The sequence below is a fragment of the Dromaius novaehollandiae genome, chromosome 1, assembly GCF_036370855.1.
Source record: "Dromaius novaehollandiae isolate bDroNov1 chromosome 1, bDroNov1.hap1, whole genome shotgun sequence".
NCBI classification, from domain to species: Eukaryota; Metazoa; Chordata; class Aves; order Casuariiformes; family Dromaiidae; genus Dromaius; species Dromaius novaehollandiae.
Genome location: NC_088098.1, coordinates 24348980 through 24372791, shown reverse-complemented (window position 1 = coordinate 24372791; position 23812 = coordinate 24348980). Strand labels below are relative to the sequence as shown.

At 39.6% G+C, this 23812-nt stretch overlaps 1 protein-coding gene across 10 annotated transcripts in view; it reads left to right on the top strand.

Moving 5' to 3' along the window:
* MET (MET proto-oncogene, receptor tyrosine kinase) overlaps positions 1-15425 on the top strand; it is a 106150-nt gene extending 90725 nt beyond the window's left edge. For 9 of the 10 annotated variants that reach the window (XM_064507410.1, XM_064507432.1, XM_026097344.2 and 6 more), the window contains 9 exons: positions 277-433; positions 1231-1371; positions 3623-3853; positions 6260-6340; positions 6945-7126; positions 8719-8828; positions 11706-11871; positions 12758-12894; positions 13053-15425. In XM_064507410.1, coding sequence (XP_064363480.1) covers positions 277-433; positions 1231-1371; positions 3623-3853; positions 6260-6340; positions 6945-7126; positions 8719-8828; positions 11706-11871; positions 12758-12894; positions 13053-13263 — 1416 coding nt within the window. In that variant the 3' untranslated portion in view covers positions 13264-15425. The remainder of the gene's footprint in view (positions 1-276; positions 434-1230; positions 1372-3622; positions 3854-6259; positions 6341-6944; positions 7127-8718; positions 8829-11705; positions 11872-12757; positions 12895-13052) is intronic. The other variant, XM_064507412.1, reaches the window with a different exon arrangement.
* The last annotated feature ends 8387 nt before the right edge of the window (positions 15426-23812 follow it).

Here is a 23812-nt window from a genome sequence, read left to right as displayed (position 1 = left end):
TGCGAGTATGTGCTGTGTGTATAGTGTAGCGTGTGTGTAGCTGTGTCACTACCAGAGCTCTTGAAAGCATGTAATGAACCATACGAAGGTAGATCTGGTTTCACATACAGCAATATAATCATTGCTCCACTCCAAGTTTCTTCTCTCAGTGGAGCATCTGGAAATCAAGATTTAATTCACATGAGACATTTCCAGTTCTTTCTGTAGTGCAAATAGTGTAACTCTTACTTGCCTTTTAAAGCCTTCAAAATATCTATTTTTTCTTTATTTTTTCAGTGGAAGCAAGAGGTTTTGTCAACAGTTATTGGAAAAGTGCTGATCCGGCAAGATCAGCATTTCACAGGACTGATTGCTGGAGCTGTTTCAACATCAATTTTAATGTTGATCTGTTTGGTGGTTTTCTTCTGGAGGAGGAAGAAGAAGCAAATTAAAGGTCCATCATAGTCAATTCCATCAAATAATTCAGTTATTATAGCCTATATTTTAAAAATTTATATCAATTTATGCTGTGCTAAAATGCCATGCAATGCCCTTCTGTAACCTGTCAGCAGAAGTTTCACAATCTGGTCCAATTTGTAGTTGCATTTCAGCCTCTGGCTGCTGCCTGAGCTGGGTGAAGGACCATAGTATGCCTAAATGAGAAAGATATACAAGGAGCTACGAGGAGCTATTACAGAAACTTAATAACTTCTCTTCCCCAGTCAGCCTTGGAAGAGGGGACGAGTAAATGATAAACCTGGAACCAAGTGTACTTCAGCTTCATCCAGCTGCCTCACAGTCCTTTGGGCTGTATCTGGACTGTGCAAGATACAGAGCCCTGTGATGCCCCCATCTCCTGTTCACCCAAAGCAGGAACATGTCCGCAGCGTGCTCCCTCTGGCCCCGTGTGTGGGTTTCCTCCCTGTGGAAACAGCACACCAAGCAAGGGGGAAGGAAGAGAGGAGCTAGCATAAAACTAGATCTTTTATCCTGTGGTGTCATGGTCAGGTCATCAGTTCAGCTCCAGAAGCTTCAAAGCTCCCTTGTATCTTCAGCATAGCCATAGCCCAGAAGCTATGGATAGGGCTTTAACACGAGTTACAGCAAGTCTCGTGCTGCTCAAATTGCTAAAGCTCAGATCTTGTGCCTGTCTGTCTTAGCAGCTCCTCAACCTTTTCCCCAGCAGAGCAGAAAAGCTTGAATGAATACCACAGGAGAGTTTCCTGATATTGCTTTCTCATCCCCCTTCAGATCTGGGAAGTGATCTAGTGCACTATGATGGCAGAGTACACACTCCTCATCTGGACAGGCTGGTGAGTGCCAGGAGTGTAAGTCCAACGACGGAAATGGTTTCAAGTGAATCCGTAGACTACAGATCAACTTTTCTAGAAGGTTAGTCTCTTTTATGAATATACACAGATGATGCCTTTTTAAACATCCTGCTTTTCAGCTGTCTTCACATGGTAGCTATTTCGACTAAAACCTTAATTACAATTTTTTTCTGGTTTATCTATGTATCCATTGTTCAGGACATTCATGTGCTCACAGAACTGAGCTTCACAGGTGCTCCCCAAGATTAAGGTGCAAACGATTTTATTTTTTCTGTGCTTAAGTTGGAGGAATATAATAAAATATTATTAGTATTATCACTGTAAAAACTCACTGAAAGTATATCTATGAAAATTACTATTCTCCACGCTTAATTAAGAGCTGCTGGATATCAGGATTTTGTGTTATCATGAGGTCCATACTATGGGCAAATTCAGTCTGCAAAAGTGATTTTAAGGATGACATCAAGTGGCTCTAGGTTTAGTGTGTGTCTGTGATTTCATACATAGTCATTATTATAAATCTGTTCTGTCAGCCCTACATGGGAAATGGAGTTCTGTAAACTGATTATCTTTTTTCTGTTCATGCATCTCCTATAAACCCAGCAAAGAGGCATGTTGTATGACCCAGAAATGTTCATTTAAAAAATTAAACTAAGGGAGCAGTGAAAACTGTCGCAGTTTGGTTGAGGTTCACGTGTCCTGGGAGGCCAGGTTCAGAAAACACATTGTTTCACTTTTGGGTCTTTGAGCATGAGAGAAGAATACTTTTATGCCAAATACATTTTTATGCCTTATAACACCATTTTTCTTAGTCTTGGTATAGGTATAGGCTGTACTATTTCAGGTGCTGCTGTATGCAACTTAATAGAAACGACCCAAATCAGGCCAGTTCCCAGTTTCCTTTATGATTCTTTAATTGCAGCAGTCAGCTTGCACAGGATGTTTCTTGATTGAAGGATTCCCAATGGAAAAGGGAAGCCTTTGCCAGCCGTTAGCAGGGAAAGTGGTAGAGGAGCTGCAACAGAGACAAAACTATGCAGAAATCCATAGTGGAGGGTAAATCTCCAGTGATCCTGAGGCCACCGTGCACTGCCAAAGCACAGCAGAGAATGCACGAGAGAGGTAGATTCATTCACTAAATATCCCTGTATGAATATTCAGTTTAATTACTGTAAAAGAATAAAATGATAGGAACATTAGAAAACATGCAGGCTTACATGTAGCAGCTATAAAAATTGTTTTGCACCCCTGGCTAGAGTATTTTACCATGCTTATTAAATAGATCTTTGCCTTTGGTAACAGATACGGCTCTGTAAATGGAAGAGTTTGTATTTTTGCTTCTAGATAGAGCAGCACTGAGTTTTTCTCAGCACCTGGAGCGATCACAATAACATTATATGAAAAATTCCCAGGTTTTATGCATAAATTTATAAAAACATGTCTGTGCAACAACTTTCCGATAAAATATCTGATAATTTCTGTTGTTAAATTTCCCTCCCCTCCTTTTTTTTGTCCTTGGGCAAAATTCTGCTCATTGACTCCACTGGAATGATTCTAGATTAGAATTGTTGTAATAAAAATTTAGCTCCTTAATTCTATCACACAAAATATTAGAAAAAGCTTTTAAATAAAAGCAATTTAAAATACCTAAACAATATGTTGTTGACAAAAATAATTTTCTCAGATAAATACTCCTTGCTTCACAGAAACATTTTAATTTCTGCTATTTTAAATTAGCTGGCTCACGTTATTTTCATGTGTTGCACCAACTGTATTATCTTCAGCAGTTACAGGATATGAATCACCATTTCCCTGGTTGAATATTTACCACTGGATAAATATAGCTAGTCACCAGCAGTTTGGAAACCTTCATGAAATGTAAGGTTCCCTACCAAATTAGCACCTGACAATAATAAAAGTTTCATATTTTTAATTGTTCACTACTTCCTCCTCTCATATTGCTGTCATTTTCCATTTTACTCTTGATACTCGTAATCACTAGAAATGCCATAAACTACACTTGGCAAGAAGCATCAAGGCCTCATTCCATCCCCTCAGAAAAGCAGAAGTTTTGCCACTTACTTGCATAAAATCAGGGCTAAGACTAGCATAAGTTTCTAGTGACATGATTTTCCTGGAGTTTGGCAGATTAGCAATGCATATTTTCATTTTCCCTTTGTGACCGAAACTTCTGCAAAGCCAAGCCACTTCCAAACTGATAAACTCAAACCCTTGCTCACCAATAAAATAAAGCACTCTGATTTCCAAGGAGAAGTCTGAAAGGATTATAACCGTTTCTGTTCGTCTTGCAGACCAGTTTCCTAGCATGTCTCAGAACGGCTCGTGCAGACCGGCGCAGTATCCTCATTCTGACCTCTCCCCGATCCTGTCCAGTGGGGACTCAGATTTAGCCAGTCCACTGCTCCAAACTAATGTCCACATTGATATCAGTGCCTTAAATCCAGACCTGGTCAAGGAAGTCCAGCATGTGGTTATTGGTGCTGACAGCCTGATCGTGCACTTCAGTGAAGTAATAGGACGAGGTGGGTACCGGGACTCTTACCTAGCAAACTGGTGTTCTTTTTGCACAGCTGTTCAGTATAAAACAGTCTGAATATGGTGGCTATATGCAGGTTTCTCATGCTTTTTACCTCTTACAGCACCGTATCCCCTCCACCAAATCAAGGGGAGAGTAAAGGGTATGTGGCCTTCTAAGTCAGATGAAGAGTTGTGTTGGAGACAACAGCAGAGAGGGGAAGGAGTCTGCCGTTTATCAGGGCTCCTTTGAACCGAGAGACCTGTTGGTTCCCCTCAGCTGCCTCACTCCCATTTCATAGCCACAGGGGCCACAGGAGAGGGCAGCCGGGCGCCGCTTCAGGAGGCTGGGGAGAAGCAGGGAGGCTGTAGCAGAGTATCACAGGAGCCTGAGGTGCAAGCCCTCATGGCAGAGGATGCTGAGGTGACCTGGTGACCTTAAACCCTATGCACAAAAGCTGGGAGGATTGCTACATGACATTGAAACCTCCTGCAGTCACCAGCCGCACTCAGTAAAAGTCGACGTGGGGCAGGTGAAATGCACGTGCCCTTTTTTCCTCTGCAGGTTTCTTCTGTGCCACTTTCCCCCACTCCTAGGTCAGGAATTTCCTTCACCGCCTGCTTCTTCATACCACAAGCTCTCTGGTCCTTCTCATCCCTCTGTCTAGCTCAAGAATAGCACTGTGTAACTCCCGATTCTCTTCCCTTTACTTTTGTCCCTGCTATAGCAAGTCTCCTATTTTCCTGACCTTCTCCTGTCATCCTTATTCCTTTGCCTCTTCTTCAGCAGGTTCCCTCCATCTCTCACAGCCCAAACCAATATTTCTGTCAGTGGCATTTTCTAAAAACTATACTAAGAACCTAACAGTAACCAAAGGGGAAACTGTCGATTTTCAGTACTTTTACAGATCACACAGAAGAGGTCTCCTGTTGAATATCAGAAAACTGATAAAAAATTGGCTATAAATGATATTCCTAATATCTCCTCTGCAGGAAAATAGCCACAAATCAAACAAACAGTCAGTGTTTCCCATCCATGTATTACACTTCATCATCCCCAAAGCAAGGGTGGACCTTTTTCTTTTCTTTCTTGTTTCAGAGAAGGCCAAGCAATTCCCATTTTTAAATGTTGAAAAATATGAAGAATGACACCAATATAATTAACCTTTTTAAATTTTCTTCTAGAAACTAGAAATGAGCCAAAATCAAAAATATTTCAGACACACCCGGTCCGAGCTCTAGGATTTGTGCCCAGGTTCCAAACGATCTGTGGTCTGAAGGGATTTTAGCTGCTTTTATAAAACAAACATTGTGTTAATTTTACCCCAAGCCAAAATCAAAGCCAACTGGGCTCTGACCAGCATTTATGACTGGAACCTAAGTAGAATTATTGAAATAGTCTTGTTCTCTCTGCTGAGCTCATGCTTGACAAATTTATTTTGCTTTCGAACTGCAAATATTAGTATTAAAAAAGTACCCAGTAAATAGTGCATTTGTGAAGGAAAGCAACATTATATGTAAATAATTTGACCTGGATAATTTAATGCCTATGCCTGGAGCTCAAATTTCTCTGTTTTTCCCAAACAGGTCAAGGTAAGCTCTAATATGGGGTTTCCCTGTCTGCAAACTACCCCATTTCCTTGACAGGAAAGCACAGGATCAGTAAGGATTTCTGTGTCCCTGACAGTTTATTTCACTGCTTAGACTATCAGCAAGGAGGCAAGTTGTGCTCATCATTTTTAGTGATATTTCTCGCTAGGAACTAGGCCATAGCAGAGACCATAGACTCACTGAGACCACAGACTGTCTCCTAGTGGTGTGGTCAATCTGTGATCAGCAGCAGCAATTCCCAAACCTTTATGGCCAACCCGCCACTTCTAACACTCTCCCTGGCATAGCAAGGAAGACCATAAGCCCACAGCGACCTCCTTGTACAGCGTTCAACTGAAGACACACAAAGGCTGCGCAGTTCTGAGGACCACGTAGCAGAGGCTTGGGAACCACTGGTCCAGTGGTCACAGGCAGTTCCTTAAAACTGCTCCCTTGGGCCTTCCTATGCTCCCCTGTGACATATACCCAACAGGAGACTATGGTGGGAAGGGGCTGATATGTTTTTTGTGTGCATAGTCATTATAAGAATATGAAGCAGTTGTGGCGCCAGCCTTGTCATTATTTATGCTCTCCATCTACATCAGGAAATATCAATTATGCTACAAATAGAGTTTTCTTTTTATGTAATGATGGTTTTATGTAATTCTGCTTTTATGTGTTAGTTATAAAGTATACTTGCAAGTGTTGGGAATTGGACGGAAATGGAGTGTGATCACTTTGTTAAAGCAAAGTCATTACACAGTGGAAAATACCAGCAATCTAATTTTACTCATTAAAGATAATCTTGTTCATTTTTTACACAGGACATTTTGGGTGTGTGTACCATGGGACACTGCTGGATAACGATGGCAGGAAAATTCATTGTGCTGTGAAGTCACTGAATAGTGAGTTACATGTTTAATAGTGAGACATTACCATAACTCCAAAGATAACCAGAGTGCCTAATTAATTACAGTGAAGTGTACTTTCATATATAAAAATTCATAGTTGCAGCTGGATCAAATTTATCTCCAATGACTTTAGATTACCATGAGGCATTGGTATATATTTGTTCATCAAATGAAATGCTTATGTCCTCTCTCTACAAAGAAAGAGGTAGAAGAAAATGAGAGAAAGGAGGCACCATTTCCTATTCTATTGACTATTTTAGATTTATTTTTGTAAGCTGAATTGCTAAACAGCAGGCAAAGGTACTGCAAAAGCAGGAACATACCATACCAGAATTTATTGAAGGCTTTACTCAAGTGTTGCTTTTCAATTCTAAATCATTAATACTAAGAAAAGGAGAAATGGAATTAACATTACTAACAGTGTATTTGGTCATTGTAAGAAAACCTATGCACATACCCTAGTTGTGATTGGGGAGGCAGGGAGTATGTTTGTAGTTTATCATTACCAGTTCTGCTATGCTATGATTTGCTGTAAAGAAATGAACTGTAGTTTGATTTTTTTTTTAATTTTACTTCATTTTATTATTGGATTTCTCAGGGATTACAGACCTGGAGGAAGTAGCTCAGTTTCTGAAAGAAGGAATAATCATGAAAGATTTCACTCATCCCAATGTCCTGTCGCTCCTGGGAATCTGCTTGCCCAATGAAGGATCCCCCTTAGTCGTCCTTCCATACATGAAACATGGTGATCTTCGAAACTTCATTAGGAATGAGACACATGTAAGTACATAGTGAGGTCTACCAAATGGTAATGTAAGTCTAGCCACTCTCTGTTCCAACGCCACAGGTTATAAACTCCGATAATTACATTACGTATATAATTTGTTGCTCTTACTCTACCTTAACCTTGGGCACTTGCTAAGTCGGCACTGAGCCAGACCACAGCACTGCCACTCCTTCCCTTCCCCCTCCAAATTCCTTTCTAGAATGTTTCCCAGAAATTATCAGCAATAAGTATTTCTCATTTCCCATCCATAAGCCTCTTTATAAACAAATGTGTTTATTAGATTTAATTCAAGGGGCTCAACCATCTGCTGGTGTAAACTGGCATCTCTCTGTTGACTTCAGTACAGCTGTGCCAGTCATCACCATCTGCTCTTCTATCTCAGTACATCGCCTAGATAAGAGATCTTCATGTCCAGATAAATACTGTTACAACTCCTGTTACTATCAATATTTTTCTTATTATCTTAACAAGGAAAAACAGCAATTGCTGTACAAGTTATGAGTACTCTCTTATCAGTGATTTTCCCAGTTTTCATTAAAAGACTACAGATTTCTCAAAAGTGCCTCACTGCTTCTGCCAAGTATGAGAACACAAGCCCTGCCTCAGGTAGCTGCCTAAGCCCATTTTATGGTATAGACTTTCACCCATTTTGCAGTGCTCTGATAAAGGGACTTGTGAGTCACTGGGATTTGGCCCCTATCTCTATGGCACTCAACAGTAGCAGTAAAGTAGAAACAAAAGCTATGCATGCGTTCTGACAAATTTTGGGGGGAGTTAACCCTTCTGAGGTAGGGACCGCTTCCCTCTCCTGTTTGTTCCATTCCACAAGTACCAAGGACCTGGTCTGTGACTAGTGCCCATGGGCTTTCCTCAAATAAATAGAATAATAACCCCAGTGGAACAGGATTGTTTCACAGAAAAAAATGATATGGAGCAATGTCAACAGCACAAAAATCTGTGGGACCATACTATTACATAACAGGTAATGCTGCTGGATGAAAGAGTTACAGGTTTACGTTTATGATTTTCAGTAAGTTCTCACCAGTGCCTTGATGGCCAGCAAAACATTTACCAACTTCTGTGGAGAATCTTCCTCCTGGTAATTGCTAAGGTGTCATTTGTCTTTTCCATGGCATCATACTGATGATAGCTTATACTCATTTTGCTTCAAATAAAATTTCTTTCTTTCTTGGTCATTTCCAGCTGATGAGCTCCAACTACATAGTTAGCACCTTCTATTGACTTAAATCCCATTACTCTAAATTCACAAATGTGAATTTTGCCTATCAGCTGTGGTGACGATGAGATTCCAACACACTGTTACACCTCCCAGCCCAGGTCATGCCGGTTATGTTGCAAACTCCACCGTTCTGGAGTTTATTAGTTTTATTGCTTTCTTAGTGTGTTTCATCACTGGAGGTAAGAACCTGACCTAAATTTATGCCAGTTTTATTATGAGCACTGGCCTGTCTTAATCATTCTGGTGGCAAGACAGGTGGGTCACAGCAAAAAAATGACAGTCTGCTATTTTTCCTTCTGCATTTACTGTATCACTAGAAGTATTACAAACATTTATATTTTACAGAACCCAACAGTAAAAGATTTAATTGGATTTGGCCTTCAAGTCGCAAAAGGGATGAAATACCTTGCAAGCAAAAAGTTTGTCCACAGAGACTTGGCAGCAAGAAACTGTATGTAAGTACACAAATCTAATTCCAGCCACGTTATCACATTCTTTTGTGTAAGACAGTAAACTGAGGTAAATGTAAGCTTCCAGGGTTCTCTTTTTTAGTCAAAATAGGTTTTTTTCATTGTTCAGCAATTATACTGATGTTTGTGTTGCATACTGATGAGCTACTCAGCTTGCTAAAGGCTCGCTTCTTACACATAAGCTTTTGTAAGTGTGGGAAATAAGAACAGATGAGGTGAAAGCGTAGGCTCTCAAAATCATTGGTTACAGAATTTAAAAGGAATCTCCTCAGGGGAGTTAAACCGCCATTGTCTCAACTTGCTGTGCTTCCACCCAGCCTCTTCAGAAGCCGCATGTCTCAGCTGCTGTACCTAGCAGTGGAGAGAGGAACACAGTGGAACTATGTGAGAAAAATGGGAACACAAACAAATAACGAGACCTCCTGACAGTAATCTTTCATTACATGAGTATGAGCTTAGTTTGGCTCAATTCTACACAAAAGTTAACATTAAAAAATAAGACTATGCGAAGAATCTGACTAGTGTCTGGGTGGCCAGACAGTCCAGTTCACACACAGACTTACTGATACAGTAGTTGCCGATACTACTGTGCTGATTCATCATCTATGTTGTGAATTAATGAGATACAGTATTAAATGTTAGAACTTATTTTTAGCAAGTGATAATTTGGAACTGTCTGCAAAAAGGTTATTCATTTGTGATACTAGAAATTTCACATGAGTTTTATTTTTCAAAGTGTGCACACTTGTGCAGTTCCACAGTCTCTGAAAAAAACATTTCCTTGCAGCTGCTGGTTTTTTAAGGGAGGAAAAAAGCAACATAATTTTCAGGTTTCCCAGGAACAAAGGAATTGGGTTACTAGATAAGAGTCCTGGCTCATCTAATCAAAGTCCAAGCAGTGACCACAAGACACTTCCATCTGGCCTGCCATCTTTGGAGGAGTGGGGAACAGCTATCGGGAGATCTTACATCACCTTAGCAAGTGAATGGCTGCTTTTGTACTTCTATATGGCCTAGTGCTTCAGAGGTCAGATAGCTGCTGCCATGTGAGAGGAAGGTGTAGGGTCGAAGGCACACAGTCCCCAGTGGACATGCGCAGTCCAGCACACAGAACCACCACTGCCATATCAATGATGTCCATCAGAAAGGAAACCAGGATGCAGAGGCAGCCTTCACAAACTCCTGACTCTATTCCATTATCCTGGAAGAGATGCAGGAAGCTGCTATGGGATAAACTGCTTCCTGTCAACCCATCAAATTTCCCTCCTACTCCCTTCATTAATATTAGCTTAGTTATTAAATTGGTAAATGAACCAAATGGTTACACCATCATTCAGAGGGACTTCAGCAGGTTGGAGAAACAGGCAGGCAGAAACATCACAAAGTTCAACAAGGGAAGGCCAAGTCCTGCACCTGGGAACAAATAACCCTATGCACCAGTACAGGCTGGGAGCCAACCAACTGGAAAGCGGCTTCACAAAGAAGGACCTGGGGGTCCTGGTGGACAAGTTGAACATGAGCCAGCAATGTGCCCTCGTAGCAAAGGTGGCCAACAGCCTCCTGGGCCACACCAGAAACAGTATCACCAGTGGGGCAAGAGAGGGGATCCTCACCCTCTCCTCAGCACTGGGGAGGCCACAGCTGGAGTGCTGGACCCAAGGTTGGGCTTCCCAGGACAAGAGAGACATGGACCTTCCAGAGTGCGTGCAACAAAGGGCCATGAAGATGATTAGGTGCTTGGAGCACCTGCCCTGCACAGAGAGGCTACGAGAGCTAGGCCTGTTAAGCCTGGAAAAGAGAAAGCTCTAGAGGGATCTTATCAGTGTGTATAAGAATCTGATGGAAGGAGTAAGGAAGACAGAGCCAGACTCTTCTCAGTGGTGCCAAGTGACAGGACAAGAGGCAATGGGCACAAATTGAATTAGAGAAAATTCCATTTAAACATAAGAAAAAAAATTTTAATATGCTCGAACACCGAAACATGTTGCCAGAGAGGTTGTGGACTCTCCATACTTGGAGATACTCAAAACCCAGCTGGACATGGCCCAGAACAACCTGCCCTTGTGGACGCTGTTTTGAGCAGGGGGTGATCTCCAGAGGTCCCTGCCAACCTATACCATTCTGTGATTCTGTATATAAGTCCAAAACAGACATATGCTGAGGCTATGTCTCCATGTAAAATGAAGGGTAGTCTTAAGTATGCCAAGACCCATGCTCTGTCTGTTTTCTGTCAGTGATACTGCTTATTAGTACAAACACTGAGCTTAGGAAGAGCAAAGCTAGGGAGATCTTCTGGTATGTTTGAGCTGTAACCAGATCAGAATTCTTATGCCTTTCCAACCTTTCCCAGCACCCATTTCACTATGGACACCCAACACATCCTTAGTCAGGAGACTAAGTTATTAGATATGGGCGATCACTGAGATAATGATGAATCCTTCCTTGTGCAAATTGAGAATAAATAGGAAAGTGATACCTTGATTTGGAAATAAAAATGAGAGGTTTCTAAGGATAAGGAAGAAGAAACAGCTGTGGAAGTAATGATGTAGCACTCAGTATCAAGATGTATAGGCTATTAGCAAAGATCTTTTTCTACAGAGCTGTTGTTTTAAAAGAACTGTAATTTGAACTGTATTATCAAAACAATATCAGTAATTTCCTGAGTTCATTCACTGTGCTAAATGGGCATCAAATATACTTTGCTGCACTTTCTCTTTTACTGTGGCATTAGTTAATAGATGCAAGATAAAGTACTGCCTTCCAAAGTCATAGTCTCAAAAATGCAAGTCACTCATTGTAAGCCACCATCATTGTAAATCCCGTCTGCTCAGCTACAGATAATACTTTTTGTCATTTTTGTAGGTTGGATGAAAAATTCACTGTCAAGGTTGCTGATTTTGGTCTTGCTAGAGATGTCTATGATAAAGAATACTACAGTGTGCACAATAAAACAGGAGCTAAACTACCAGTGAAATGGATGGCTTTAGAAAGTTTACAAACTCAGAAGTTCACAACAAAGTCAGATGTGGTAATGTACAAACATATTTGTATCATCTGCTAATTTCTCTCATATTGCCGAAGGCATCTTTCTAGCATTTGATGAATGGACTAACTCCAACCCAAAACTTGTGTTTGAATCTAATGTTAGGTCACATAAGAATAAGAGACTGTTTTTATATCCAGAAAGGGTATGTGTCCCAGTCACAAAGCAACAGAAGTCAACCTGATTACCTGTTACTGCTCAAGAAAGAATTAGGAGTTTAATTCTACTCCAAGGGAAACTAAGGACACTCCAAGAAGCCAGCTTGGAGCTGAACCCTGTTATAGGAGGGGCTCTGGAAAGCTTGACAAAACAGGTTAACTTTGATATTCTTAAAAGTTAATAGGTCTCAAAAAGATTTTTTTTGCTTTATAAATACTTACTGACTGCCTACAGCCATCTAAATATTACCTGGCTGTTTACGAAGAAAAAGATTATAAACTGGAGTCATTAGTTGGCTGGATCACATTGTATTTTAGCCATCCTTTCAATCCAGATTCAAATTAGCTTGAATTTTCACCTTGTATATTCTCTTCAGTATTTACACAGGGTTAATCAGATCATCAGCTTATGTAAATTGGCAGAGTTCCAGTAACCTCAAAAGAGGCCCGCCAATTTATACCAGCTAAGTAGCAGGCCTATAGGCTTTTATTTTTCTTTCATTTACTTAGTTGAGTTTCTCTGGCTCTAATTTAAGTGGTTCCTCAAGTCCCTACAGCATTTATTAGTCCACTTAAAAGAAAACTGAATGCAGTAAAGTAACTTTTCAAAGGGAAAATCCAGGCATTTTGAATGCTTAAATCTGTCAAACCACATTCTAAAAGTGGAGTGTAAACCTCTTCAACCCAATGATTTTTTTTTCTTTGTTTTCTAGTGGTCCTTTGGTGTGTTGTTATGGGAACTTATGACAAGAGGGGCACCACCTTATCCCGATGTAAATTCTTTTGATATAACTGTTTACTTATTACAAGGAAGAAGGCTACTACAACCTGAATACTGCCCTGACCCACTGTAAGTAAATAGTTTGCAAAACCTTCCACAAATGCTGCTGATTCTGATATTATAGTAAATGAGACTGTGAAGGTAGGGAGGGTTGCTTTTTCTTTTTTCCCCCTTTTTTACATGATTTCATAATTGTTAATTCATAAACACTTTTATTTGAATGGCAGGTACGAAGTCATGCTGAAGTGCTGGCATCCAAAACCTGAGATGCGCCCAGCATTTTCTGAACTTGTTTCAAAAATATCAACAATCTTCTCCACTTTTGTTGGGGAACACTACGTTCATGTCAATGCTACTTATGTCAACGTGAAGTGCATTGCTCCCTATCCTTCTCTTTTATCATCACAAGACAACACAGACGTGAATGTAGACACATGACCGGTATGTCTAAAATAAAGGAAAGTCCATTCTTAGTAGTATGAACAAAAAGCAAAACATTTTGTCCACTACTTTTCACTGCCCAGTCTTTGTGAGAACACTGTTGCACATGTTTATGTTGTTGCCCAAGTTGCACTAGTACGAGGACATGATATTGTGTTGTTTAAGTCTATTGGATTCTATAAACCATCACAGTAATTTCCAACTATTTGGACAACTGCATCACTTTACCAAGTGGAAATCCCTGTGTGCTACCATCCAGTGCTAGTTCCCACAGTTCTCATTAATATGTGCTCAGACCCAAGCACAGGGATTCGTCATTAATGCCATGAAGGAAAATGTAAAATATCAACCACTAAGGCTGGAAGGACTATTACTGTTGCATGTACTTTAGGATAATGAGCAGTGCAGACAGAAATGGTTTTCACACAAAAGGCTAAGACAAACAATGAGAGTTTCAAGACTGCAAAATATATTTTTCTCCTGCACAGTCCAAAATCTGGCTTTGTTTTTTTTGCACTATATCAACAAGATCTCTTGGAAGACAGGCAGCCAAGAGAGCCAGCCTCATGGCAAATGTCTTAAACTACAGAAGTCAACATTAAAAAATGGCATGCAATAAAATAGGCATGTCACCCATGCCAATCATCTGGTGTAGTCAGACGGTACATAGCATAAAGGGAAAGCACCTAGCTTAAAGCATTCCTAGTGCCAGCTTTATTCCAACATTCAACCACTTATTTTAGTAACACCCTGTATTGACAGCTCTCTTACTGAAAAATGTGAGGCCTCCATTTCTTTCAGTAATGAATTAACCACTCTCTGAGAATGAAAACTTGAAGGCATCCATATTAAATGCCAGGCTAAACCCCGGGGATATAGTAGTACAGGCACCATCATTCTAGAAAGAGGAGAAAGGCAGGCTGGCAGCCCTCGGAGCTACTGTCTGGTGAGTCATGCAATGACTAGCTGAAGCTCTGCCACCTACCCTCCAGGAGAGCTGCCGCCAAAGGCAAGGAAAGACTTGAGGTGCCACAGCCAGCCCTGACCTAAAAAGACTGTGCCATAGCAGGGATGCTGGTAATTTTTCATGCCAGCCCTAAAGACCTAGGAAGAGTGATCAAAAGAAGAAACAGTTTTAGGCCCCCTAGCCTCTCCTTGCATGATACAATCCAGTGAATTTTGACATCCATTTTTACTTCTAAAAAAACAATGTTGAAAAGAGAGAGTAAATAAAACTTTCATTCATTAGGGAAGAGTACCGTAGCTTTAGGGCAAGCAGCACATGTCATTTCTGTTCCTGTGGAATTCTGTGCATACTACTGTATAGCTCATTTAGTATAGGATAGAACTGGGTTTGTTGGTGTAAACACATAAAGTATTCTATTTTTGTATTAAAAAAAGTTTATTTTTAATGACATTTACAAGGTTTGGTTAGGCCACAAAAATACTGCACTGTGAACATTTCAGAAAATGTATGTCAACATACATGATTCATAAATTGTAGCAACCTTAAAAAAATACTGTGTAAATATTAAAAAGGAAAAGAACCAACTGCAAACACACTCCATCCTAAGTATAATATCTCCGTTGCTGGAAGCCAACCATTTTAACATATTCAAAGAGAGCTAGTGCAGATAAAGAACAGATATAAGGGAGATTTATTGTTCTTAGGAGACAGTGTTAGAACTGCAAGATTTATAATGAGGGCAGAGTGTGTAGGCAAACTACGAGCAGATAATACTGTATTGTATTTCATCACCACTTTCATTTCAGAAACAAACTTTCATGTCTGCTGAGAGCAATACTAATTGTAGATTGCTCAAGGACAAAAGGCTTTGCTGCAGGCAAAAAAATCATCTCTATGGTTGTTAAAACAGCTAAGGAAGTTTATGACACACAGATTTGGAGAAGATACTCCAAACTTGTACATACATGCTTGAGGAGCGCTGCAATGTGAAACAGAGGACATTTTTACTATTTATGAACTTTTACTTAATAAAGTTAATGTTGTGTCTGGGACACCTGTAAGAATACGTGATTCTGGTAAAGATTTGATGTTAGTAAGTTCACATATCTGCAAAAGAGCTGAACGGTACTTATGTTTATAGTTGTTGTTATGACCTAATAAACATATTAAAATGAATTATTGTAATACTTCATGCTCTGAGTGCTGTTATTACTGTTAACATTTGACCGTGAGGCTGATTGAAGTCTGCATACTTTTGCTGACTAACATGGGAAGAGCAACCTGTGGAGCTGCACCAAAAAGGGCTAAAGGACTAAACGTAGAAACATAAAAATATGGAGATTGCTTTAATAGATCAAACAAACAGTTCATCAACCTAGTACCCATAACTACATGCTTCAGAGAAAAAAGCAGAATATTCTGTAATGAACAACTATGGCATAGTCTGTTTGGTTAGAAAGTCTCTTCTCTAACCACAGGTGTCCATGCAGAGCCTTAAAATTCTTCATGTGCTTAGCATCATGGATGAGCTTTGAAGCTTGTAATTTAGGCATTGTGAAGAGCAGTTGCTTGGCCCAACAGGGATGCTGGTTCTTGCACTCAGTGACCAGGCTCCCTATTCAGTCAACAGAAAAGGTCCTTTCAAACGGCAATTAAGAGCAAGTAAGTATCTTTCCCTATTGCCCATAAAGCGGCCTATGCATTTCTAATAGCCAATATATTACTTCAACAGAAACATGGGAATTTTCTTAAGCTAACACACAAGAAACTTTAGGTGCAGACATGCACCTGAACCTATGTCCTTCATGGCCATCCGTCCTTCGTGGCCATCCATCACATATTTCATTTCCAGGAAGCACTCTATATGTGTGACTTGTAAAGAGAGGAAGCAGTCCCGCTCCCCGAGGTCTCGGTTATCTCTGGGGAATAGGAGTCAGCCCTGCTCTTCTCCTCTGCATTTCCTACCAGTTAGATCAGATGTCTCCACTCCACATGTTCACTGCTGCGCATTGTACTTGCAGTGTGTACCCCACCAACACTGGAACACTCCCATGCTCTGTGTGACTCTCACCCAGACAACATGAAAAACTAGCTCCTCCAGCAACCTGCCTCTGAGTAGCATTTAACATTCAAACATTTAAGAGTGAATTAAATCTAAGAATCATAACAAATCTGCACAAAGTCTCAACTGATTAAAAACACCATTTATATGCTCTTGTAATTTCAAAATACCAAGGAAACCAACATCAAAACACATTTTCTCCAGATTAATTTACTTCTTGACAGAAAACTGATATGCTCAGTTTCAACTCAAAATGTAATCTGGGGAAAAAAGGTATTGAAAATAGCAGCTAAGGAAAAAAATATTCCTCTGTTGAGGAATTCCTCTGTGTCACAAGCCCAAACCAGCTAAAAGGTCTGAAATTTTTAATTCTAATTATTACCATCCATTTACTTTCCAACACATTTTCAGGATTTCTCTGAAAAGTCAGATAAAAACCTCCAAGCTTTTATTGCAGTCAGATATTAATACCAGGGTCTTCAATCTAAAATGGCATAATACACAGCAAAATGATGGGCTGAATTTAAACACCAGATTTGTAACGCATTCCTCTGGTTGCTTCTCATGATTTTTAAGGGCTGCTATATACTGTATTTTTTAAAGGCTCAACAGAATCACAAGCTTCACATGCTCAGTTATTCATCCCAGTAACTTTCTTTAGATCAAGTCCACTCTGCATCAGATCTTCAGCTGACTTAAACTGGCACCAATATTAGCAGTGGATGTGTTCAAAAAGTAGCATAAAACATATCCTGTGCAAAACTCAAGAAATAATAAAAAAAATGGCTAAGGAATTCCTCACCTCACTGAAATTAACAGAAATTTTGCCACTGATTTCACTCAAACTTTGTAAGTGCAATATTAACTCATCCATTTTAAATAACTTGCCTATGTTACAGAAGATTTTTAATACATCCAACAATAATATCAAAAGGTGTCTAAAAACAAGAAAAATGGGATGCTGTACCATTGGGTTGCTAAGGTTTTGCATATCATTAATTTTCTGTCACTAGTGTTAGGTTTAAACATGAAAAATGAACTTAAATGCCTTATGTAACTAAATGAAGAGGAAAAGTATGTTAGAATTTTTGTTACAGCTCCAGAAACAGTATGGGCAAGTAACCATAAAATGGCATCATAATAATTTTTAACTTATGAATTAAACTCTCCCTTCAGAAATTTCATTTCTGGAATTTAGCCATAACACTAAAGCTCAGAAAAAGGTAACAGCAAATAAATTGCATCCCAATGGGTTCTTTGCTCACTAAGTAAAACATGTATTCCTGAGAAACTCCAGTTTCCATTATTTTTAACAAATAGGTCATGAACTAAGTATTCCGAGCATCGAAGAAAGACACAGGAAATTTTAGTATTTTGCCAGTTCTGCTAGTACAAACATTTACTAGAAATTCTGATCTCATGAACAGCAGGGAGAATTTAGAGTAACTTGATTGATTCAAATGACACCAGAACAAATGAGATCAGTATCTCACTCTGGAATTGTAACTGTGTGCTCTGACATTAAAAGTGAATTTGCCTTTTGAAATCCCCATCCACCTGCTAATGTTAAAGGTGTAATCACTTATAATGAGACTGCTGCAAGGCTGTTCTTCTGATTAAGGTCAAGCACTTGTGTGTCACTCCATGACCTCCTGAGGGACAGAGAGAAAAGATTTCTATCTCGTGTTTTTAAGGAACACTTCTTTGGCTGATACCACCATTAATTTAGGTGCTTTCCTTTCCAAAGTCTGCAACCTCCTCATGACAGAAACTGCCCCAGAAGAGGTCTTCAGCTGAGTGCTGAATGAGGGAAATCCCTGCCAAGGTCAGCCCAGGGAGAGCCTCCCAGCAGAAAGGCAATCAGGTGCAGTTCGGCTGAATCAGGTTTGAAAGTGAGACTCTGAAATGAAGACCAGGCTAGGCTTTTATTTTTCAGTTTTTAGTTTATTTGGAGCTAGAGGGAGGGGGAGAGGCTTGTTCAGATTTTTTCCTCCTTCTGTGCCTTCATCCCTTCCTCCCCAAGTCTGAAGACAGCACAGAGAGCTTTAGGGGTAACAGATTTGTGGAGCCTGCACCCGAGATTCCACAGTTCAGCAAAGGATTTATCCTTTATCCAAGGATTTAAGTGAATGTAGCCAGAAACTGTAGGTTGGATTTGCTATGCTTTTGTTTGTGCAATGCAAACTAGAATGCCAACAAAGGGTGGTCGGTTCATTCTGTTTCCCTTGTGCTTTTCTCTCTCAGCGGTTAAGTATTTTGCCACAGCCTGGTGCTATTAAGAGGTTCATTAGCATCTGCAGAACGTCTTCTCACATTCATAATGACAATCTGAGAGAAGAGTCATCCTTGCTCAGGCCTCTGTGGGCCTGTGTGTTTCTGCAAATACTATGTGTTAATACTTGCCAGACTTCTAATTACCAATCACATGTTGAACCCGTCTCTGGTATAAATGACATCTGAATATCCTCCTCTGGATATGAGAAGTGTCATTGCCAAGACCTTTAGGATGCATGACCAAACATGGACACCTCTGCCATCATGTGTTTGCAGCACACTGTGGCTGTTGGCATGCTTGCAAGTTTGACAAAACTGAAAAAAAAAACCACCTAAAAATACAGTTTGAACCTCAATTTGCTAGAAAAAAAAAAAGAACTTCAGACAACAGTGATATATTCTCTATCTTTTGTGCAGCTCAGTAAAAAATAAAGACAAGTTAAGAAAGTTGAGTTGCAGCCTGTTGGAGCTTATAAATATAGATATAGTATGGAATTCATGGCAAACATACAATACTATGAAAACACGTATACCCTAGTCAGCAAATGGGCCATAACAAGGAATGAGTCACAACAACTGCAATTGTATGCTAAGGGTTTTCTTAAGCATAGGTGGCCATTGCTACAGGAAGAATAACCAGCTTCACAAATTAAACACCTTATAACCATGTAACTTTTGCATTTTGTAGAGAATATCTGAATATTCAGTTATCGTAAACATATCTATTGAAATCAGCCTGGCTATTAAATTACTAGCCATGCCTATGTAATAGACCTGCTACCTGGCCACAAGAGTCATAATAGGATTCCAAGTATTTCCCTCTAAAGTCAATGGCTCAATAATTGTAAAAATGCTCCAGCAATGCTTGTGTCCCCATACACCTTAGAAACCACCAAATTGTTGCAGCTCTTGTGAGAAATTTTGGAGAGCAGCTCTGAATCTCATGGGAAGAGCGTAGAAGTTTTTCAGATCTACACAGTCCCCAGGAGAGTTGAATCATGTCACTGAAGTGACAAAAACAAACTTACCTTGTTGACAAGTGCAAACCTGAGCTGCTGTACGAAATGCAGGTAAATAAAGTGCATCCATTCCAAGACTATTTCTACTTCTTTTTGTGAATATTAAATTTACTTGAAAATATCCTCGAAAAGCCTTCGTACATTTGCAACACATAAAATGATAAAATGTGTTTGCTAGGTATCTTGATACTAATTTATAGCATCAGAGGGTTTTTTTAAGAGCTTCACAAAAATACAATGAAAATTATTTTAAAATATGTTTATGTCTTTGTCATATGTATGAGAAGATGACATTCCTTCACAATATATCTGCCAGCCTATTTGGATAAATGAAGGAAATTCGCTTCTGTCATCAGTTCTGGGCACCCTGAATTAAGTTTTGTTCCTTCTCAAAACTGAACTGGTTGGGGAAGGGTCCAGACAAATTGGGTTTGGATTACTTGGCAGAAGCTACTTGAATGTTCTTCTGTCTACTGGAACCAAACTACCAAGTACCTCCTCCTTTTTCATGTCTCCAGTATCTTCACACTACCAGAAGGCTTCACAATATGGAGGTTCTATGTACAAATGTTATTTTTTTGTGGACAACATTATTTTTTGTGGGCGATCCTTAATAGGAAGATAATGTATGGATGGTGATGGTCGATATACACAAATCCTTATCTTTGTGCTGAACAAAGTATACCAACTCACCACTTTCGCCATTCACCCCCTTCCAAAGTACTTACCGCCACTGTATAAAAAATTACGTAGTCCTACATTTTACTGCAAAAAACCTTAAATGGTGTTAAAATAGTAACTTCATTGCAGGGAAATTGGTGGCCATGAAGGTTAATGGCCTATACTGAAAGCCACTAACAAATATCCTTCTTTAATGAAAAGCTTGGTTTAGATCATTTGTCCTACTGTATTTATGCGCTTGTCTGCCAAGCGGATATTATAAAACAGACTCATTCATAAAGTACAACATATATGAACAGCATGACAAGTCTGGTATTTTTCAGCCTAAATTCAGACTATTGAGTTCTCATTTCAGTGAAAAAGAAAAAAAAAAAAAAAACCCTTCCTTTACCACCTGAATGAGAATATAGGAACTTTGTCCATTGTTCATACATTCAGTCACAATCAGGAAATTACAAAGACTGATGAGATCAAAGGATTTGACTGCTCAAGCTACCCAGTGCTATTTTCTGCAAGTTTAATATCACTCCATCCGCCTTTCTCCCCCACTGTATTTAGTTATATACTACCCCTAACAGCTAGGTCAAATTTTACGAGCAGCATTTCTGTAGCTGGAAGAGCTGTTTCTGGAAAGAAGCCACCTCTTTGGAATGTGCAACTCCTTTAAGGTCTGAAATGCTTCTCAATGTCTTTTCAGTTCCCAGATGTATTGCAAATCCCATGTATCTAAGCATAAAGTGATAGACTCACACAGTTGCAAGGGAACTTCTATTTAGTGGTAAAGCATAGCTCAAAGGTAAGCTGTGTCAGTCAGACACAGGGTAGTTAAATGCCAAAGCACTGCTGCTTTGGCTTATCTGTGTTTTGCAATGCCAGTGTTGTATTTTTCACATATGTGAAAAGTGTCCACAACTTACATTAGATGCCTATGTTGTGGAGTGGGGTTTTTGTAGATACAAAACTGAATATATAATAAATCTCACTGAGCAAAGCTATGCTACAGAACATGACAGATGATCTTTCGTCAACAAAAATTTACATTCCAAGACAAAGGAAAACTGATAAAAGGTTGTTTAAAAAGAAGCAAATGCATCCTACCCCTGTGATCAGCTGACAAAACATCAGTGCACTGTCCAACACGAAAGTTTTATCTAGATACAAGGATAACAGCAGGCAACTCAAAAATCAACCACTTTGGGAAGGACTGGTTAAGGAAATTAATATCAAAATTACCCGCGAGCTGGAAATACTGTAATGTTGGGAGAACTCCCTAATAGAAATGTCACCATAAAAAGCTGCCTCCTTTCCTTTCTTGATGTTTCTAATCAAGCATCCTTTGTTTAAACAGGCAGTGACAATTCTACCCTGCTAACACCAAGGAGAGCTGAGGACAGCTGATCAGAAAGTGAGCAGGAAGAACCAGATTTTAGAGATAATGAGTTTTCCTTTGTAACTACACTGAGAGGAAAAAGTATAACAAATAGTGCTACCAAGTTTGGTACTTTTCATCAGGAAATTTCAAAGCATTTGCACAGAAATGTAGGCCTCGAAGAAATCTCAGGAGATCATCTGGTCCATCCCACTTCACTAAGATAGGGTGAATAAACCTCACCTACACTGGCAAATGTTTGACTAACATTTTTTCTTAAGAAAACTATACAAGCTCCCAGGATTACAAGGCTGCACTATCTGTATAATGCAAAAATTCTCCTTGATTTCTTATCTAAATTTTCCTTGATGCACTATAAACCTCCTTTCTTTTTTGCCCTACCCCAGGGGTCATAGAGAACAAATAACTGTCACATTTTTTATGGAAAAGATTTAACCAAATATGTCCCACTTTAGTCTCCTCATTTCTAAGCTGAAAAGTTTTCTTCAGTCATCACTTCTATACTGTATTTTTAAACAATTTAACTTTCTTCTTGCTGGTTCTTCCTGGTTTGTCCACATTTCTTAAGTGTGGGAAGTACTGAATTCAGTACTCTCATATTTTCATACTGCTTTATAGTGCAATTAGATCAGTGGTTCCATTGTTCATGGCTAAAGGAAGACCTCACTGATATAATCCAAATTGCCTGGAAAAACAAGGTATTAGAGCACTTTAATTGCTTAGAGGTATTGTTCACAATCAGATGAAGACTGAGAACTATGGCTCTAGGCACTAACAAGGCAAATTAGTAACTTGCCTGAGGATCTTTCTGATTAAACAAACTAGGGTGCCACTCCTCCCTTTTCTTTGAGTATATATCCTACTTTTGTCCTGGGACAATGTCCCTTTCCCCAACTACTACTGTGATTACCTTAGTTGAACTGTTACGGTCAGGAAAGCTGCCTCACTGAGGGGACAGCTTTCACCCAGAGAGAGCTCTGGCAAAGCCAAGAGCAGAAATTCAAATAGTTGGAGCCCCAGTCCCTCAATCCAGCAGTCTGCACTGCCCAATTATTTTCACTTAAAAGAACAATAACTGTCCATGTTTTTGAATGCATATGTATTCTGCTGTTTCACACTTACTGTATCTCCATTTTCATTAACTTTGAATAGCTTGCATAATTCAATCAGCCAATGCCAGAGAACTTAGACTCTCTAGCTTCAAAAAGAGTACTGTAAATCAAAGAATTTCTTGAGATTAAACACTTTTTCATGAGGTGGATCAGGCAGGGCACTGGTTGAAGCACAGGAGAGCTAGGAATACGAAGGAGATACTGTTTAGAGTGTAAGTAATACAAAGTTACGGTATTTTAAGAGATGGAAACATCGGACTTTGGTAGGTAAGGCTGGAAGCATGCTGAGGCTTAACGTTTGCAAAGTTTTGTTGTCAGTATTGCCAGTCTCTCCCTCACGTCAAACCTGACACATGAAAAAATGTGCACAAGCCCCTGAAGGTACCTCTTTCAGACAAGTGCTCTCTGTGGCCACTTGCACCGCACAGTTACAGCTGCAGCCAGGGCACAAGGGAAGTAGAAGTCAGTCTCCCTCCATGGTGGATCATACTGTTAATGAATCACATTCCTCAAAGACTGGCACTGCAGTAGAAACTCAGCCACACACTCATTGAACATCAGCTCCCTCTACTGTAAATACATTTGTACACATTAGTCTCCCACCTCACCACCTCGCAAAGCAGTCAATTTTAGCAATTGCTCACTGTAAGTGCTACTCTGAAGCACTGTTACTAAGATCAATGGAAAAATACATCCTGAGGAACAGACAGACAGAAAGATAGCACAGATTTTTCTCTTCAGTTCTTGTGGTTATAATAATTGGGTTTCAAATCTTTTTGTATGCTGCAAATATCCATCTCTAGTTTGGCTCAAAACTAGGATAAATTTCATGATCTTAATCTAATATCTTACAAACAACTGTAGATTACAGTCTACAGAACAGTCTGTTGCAAAAACTGCAGTCTTGCCTTTATTAGCCACAATATTTATTTGTGACAGAAAATGTAATGGTGTGGATCCTAAGCTCTGCCAACCATTACCCTCTTGAAGATGTTTTGTCTTCCTGATAAGGTTAAAAATCTGACAAGTCTCAACAGCTGA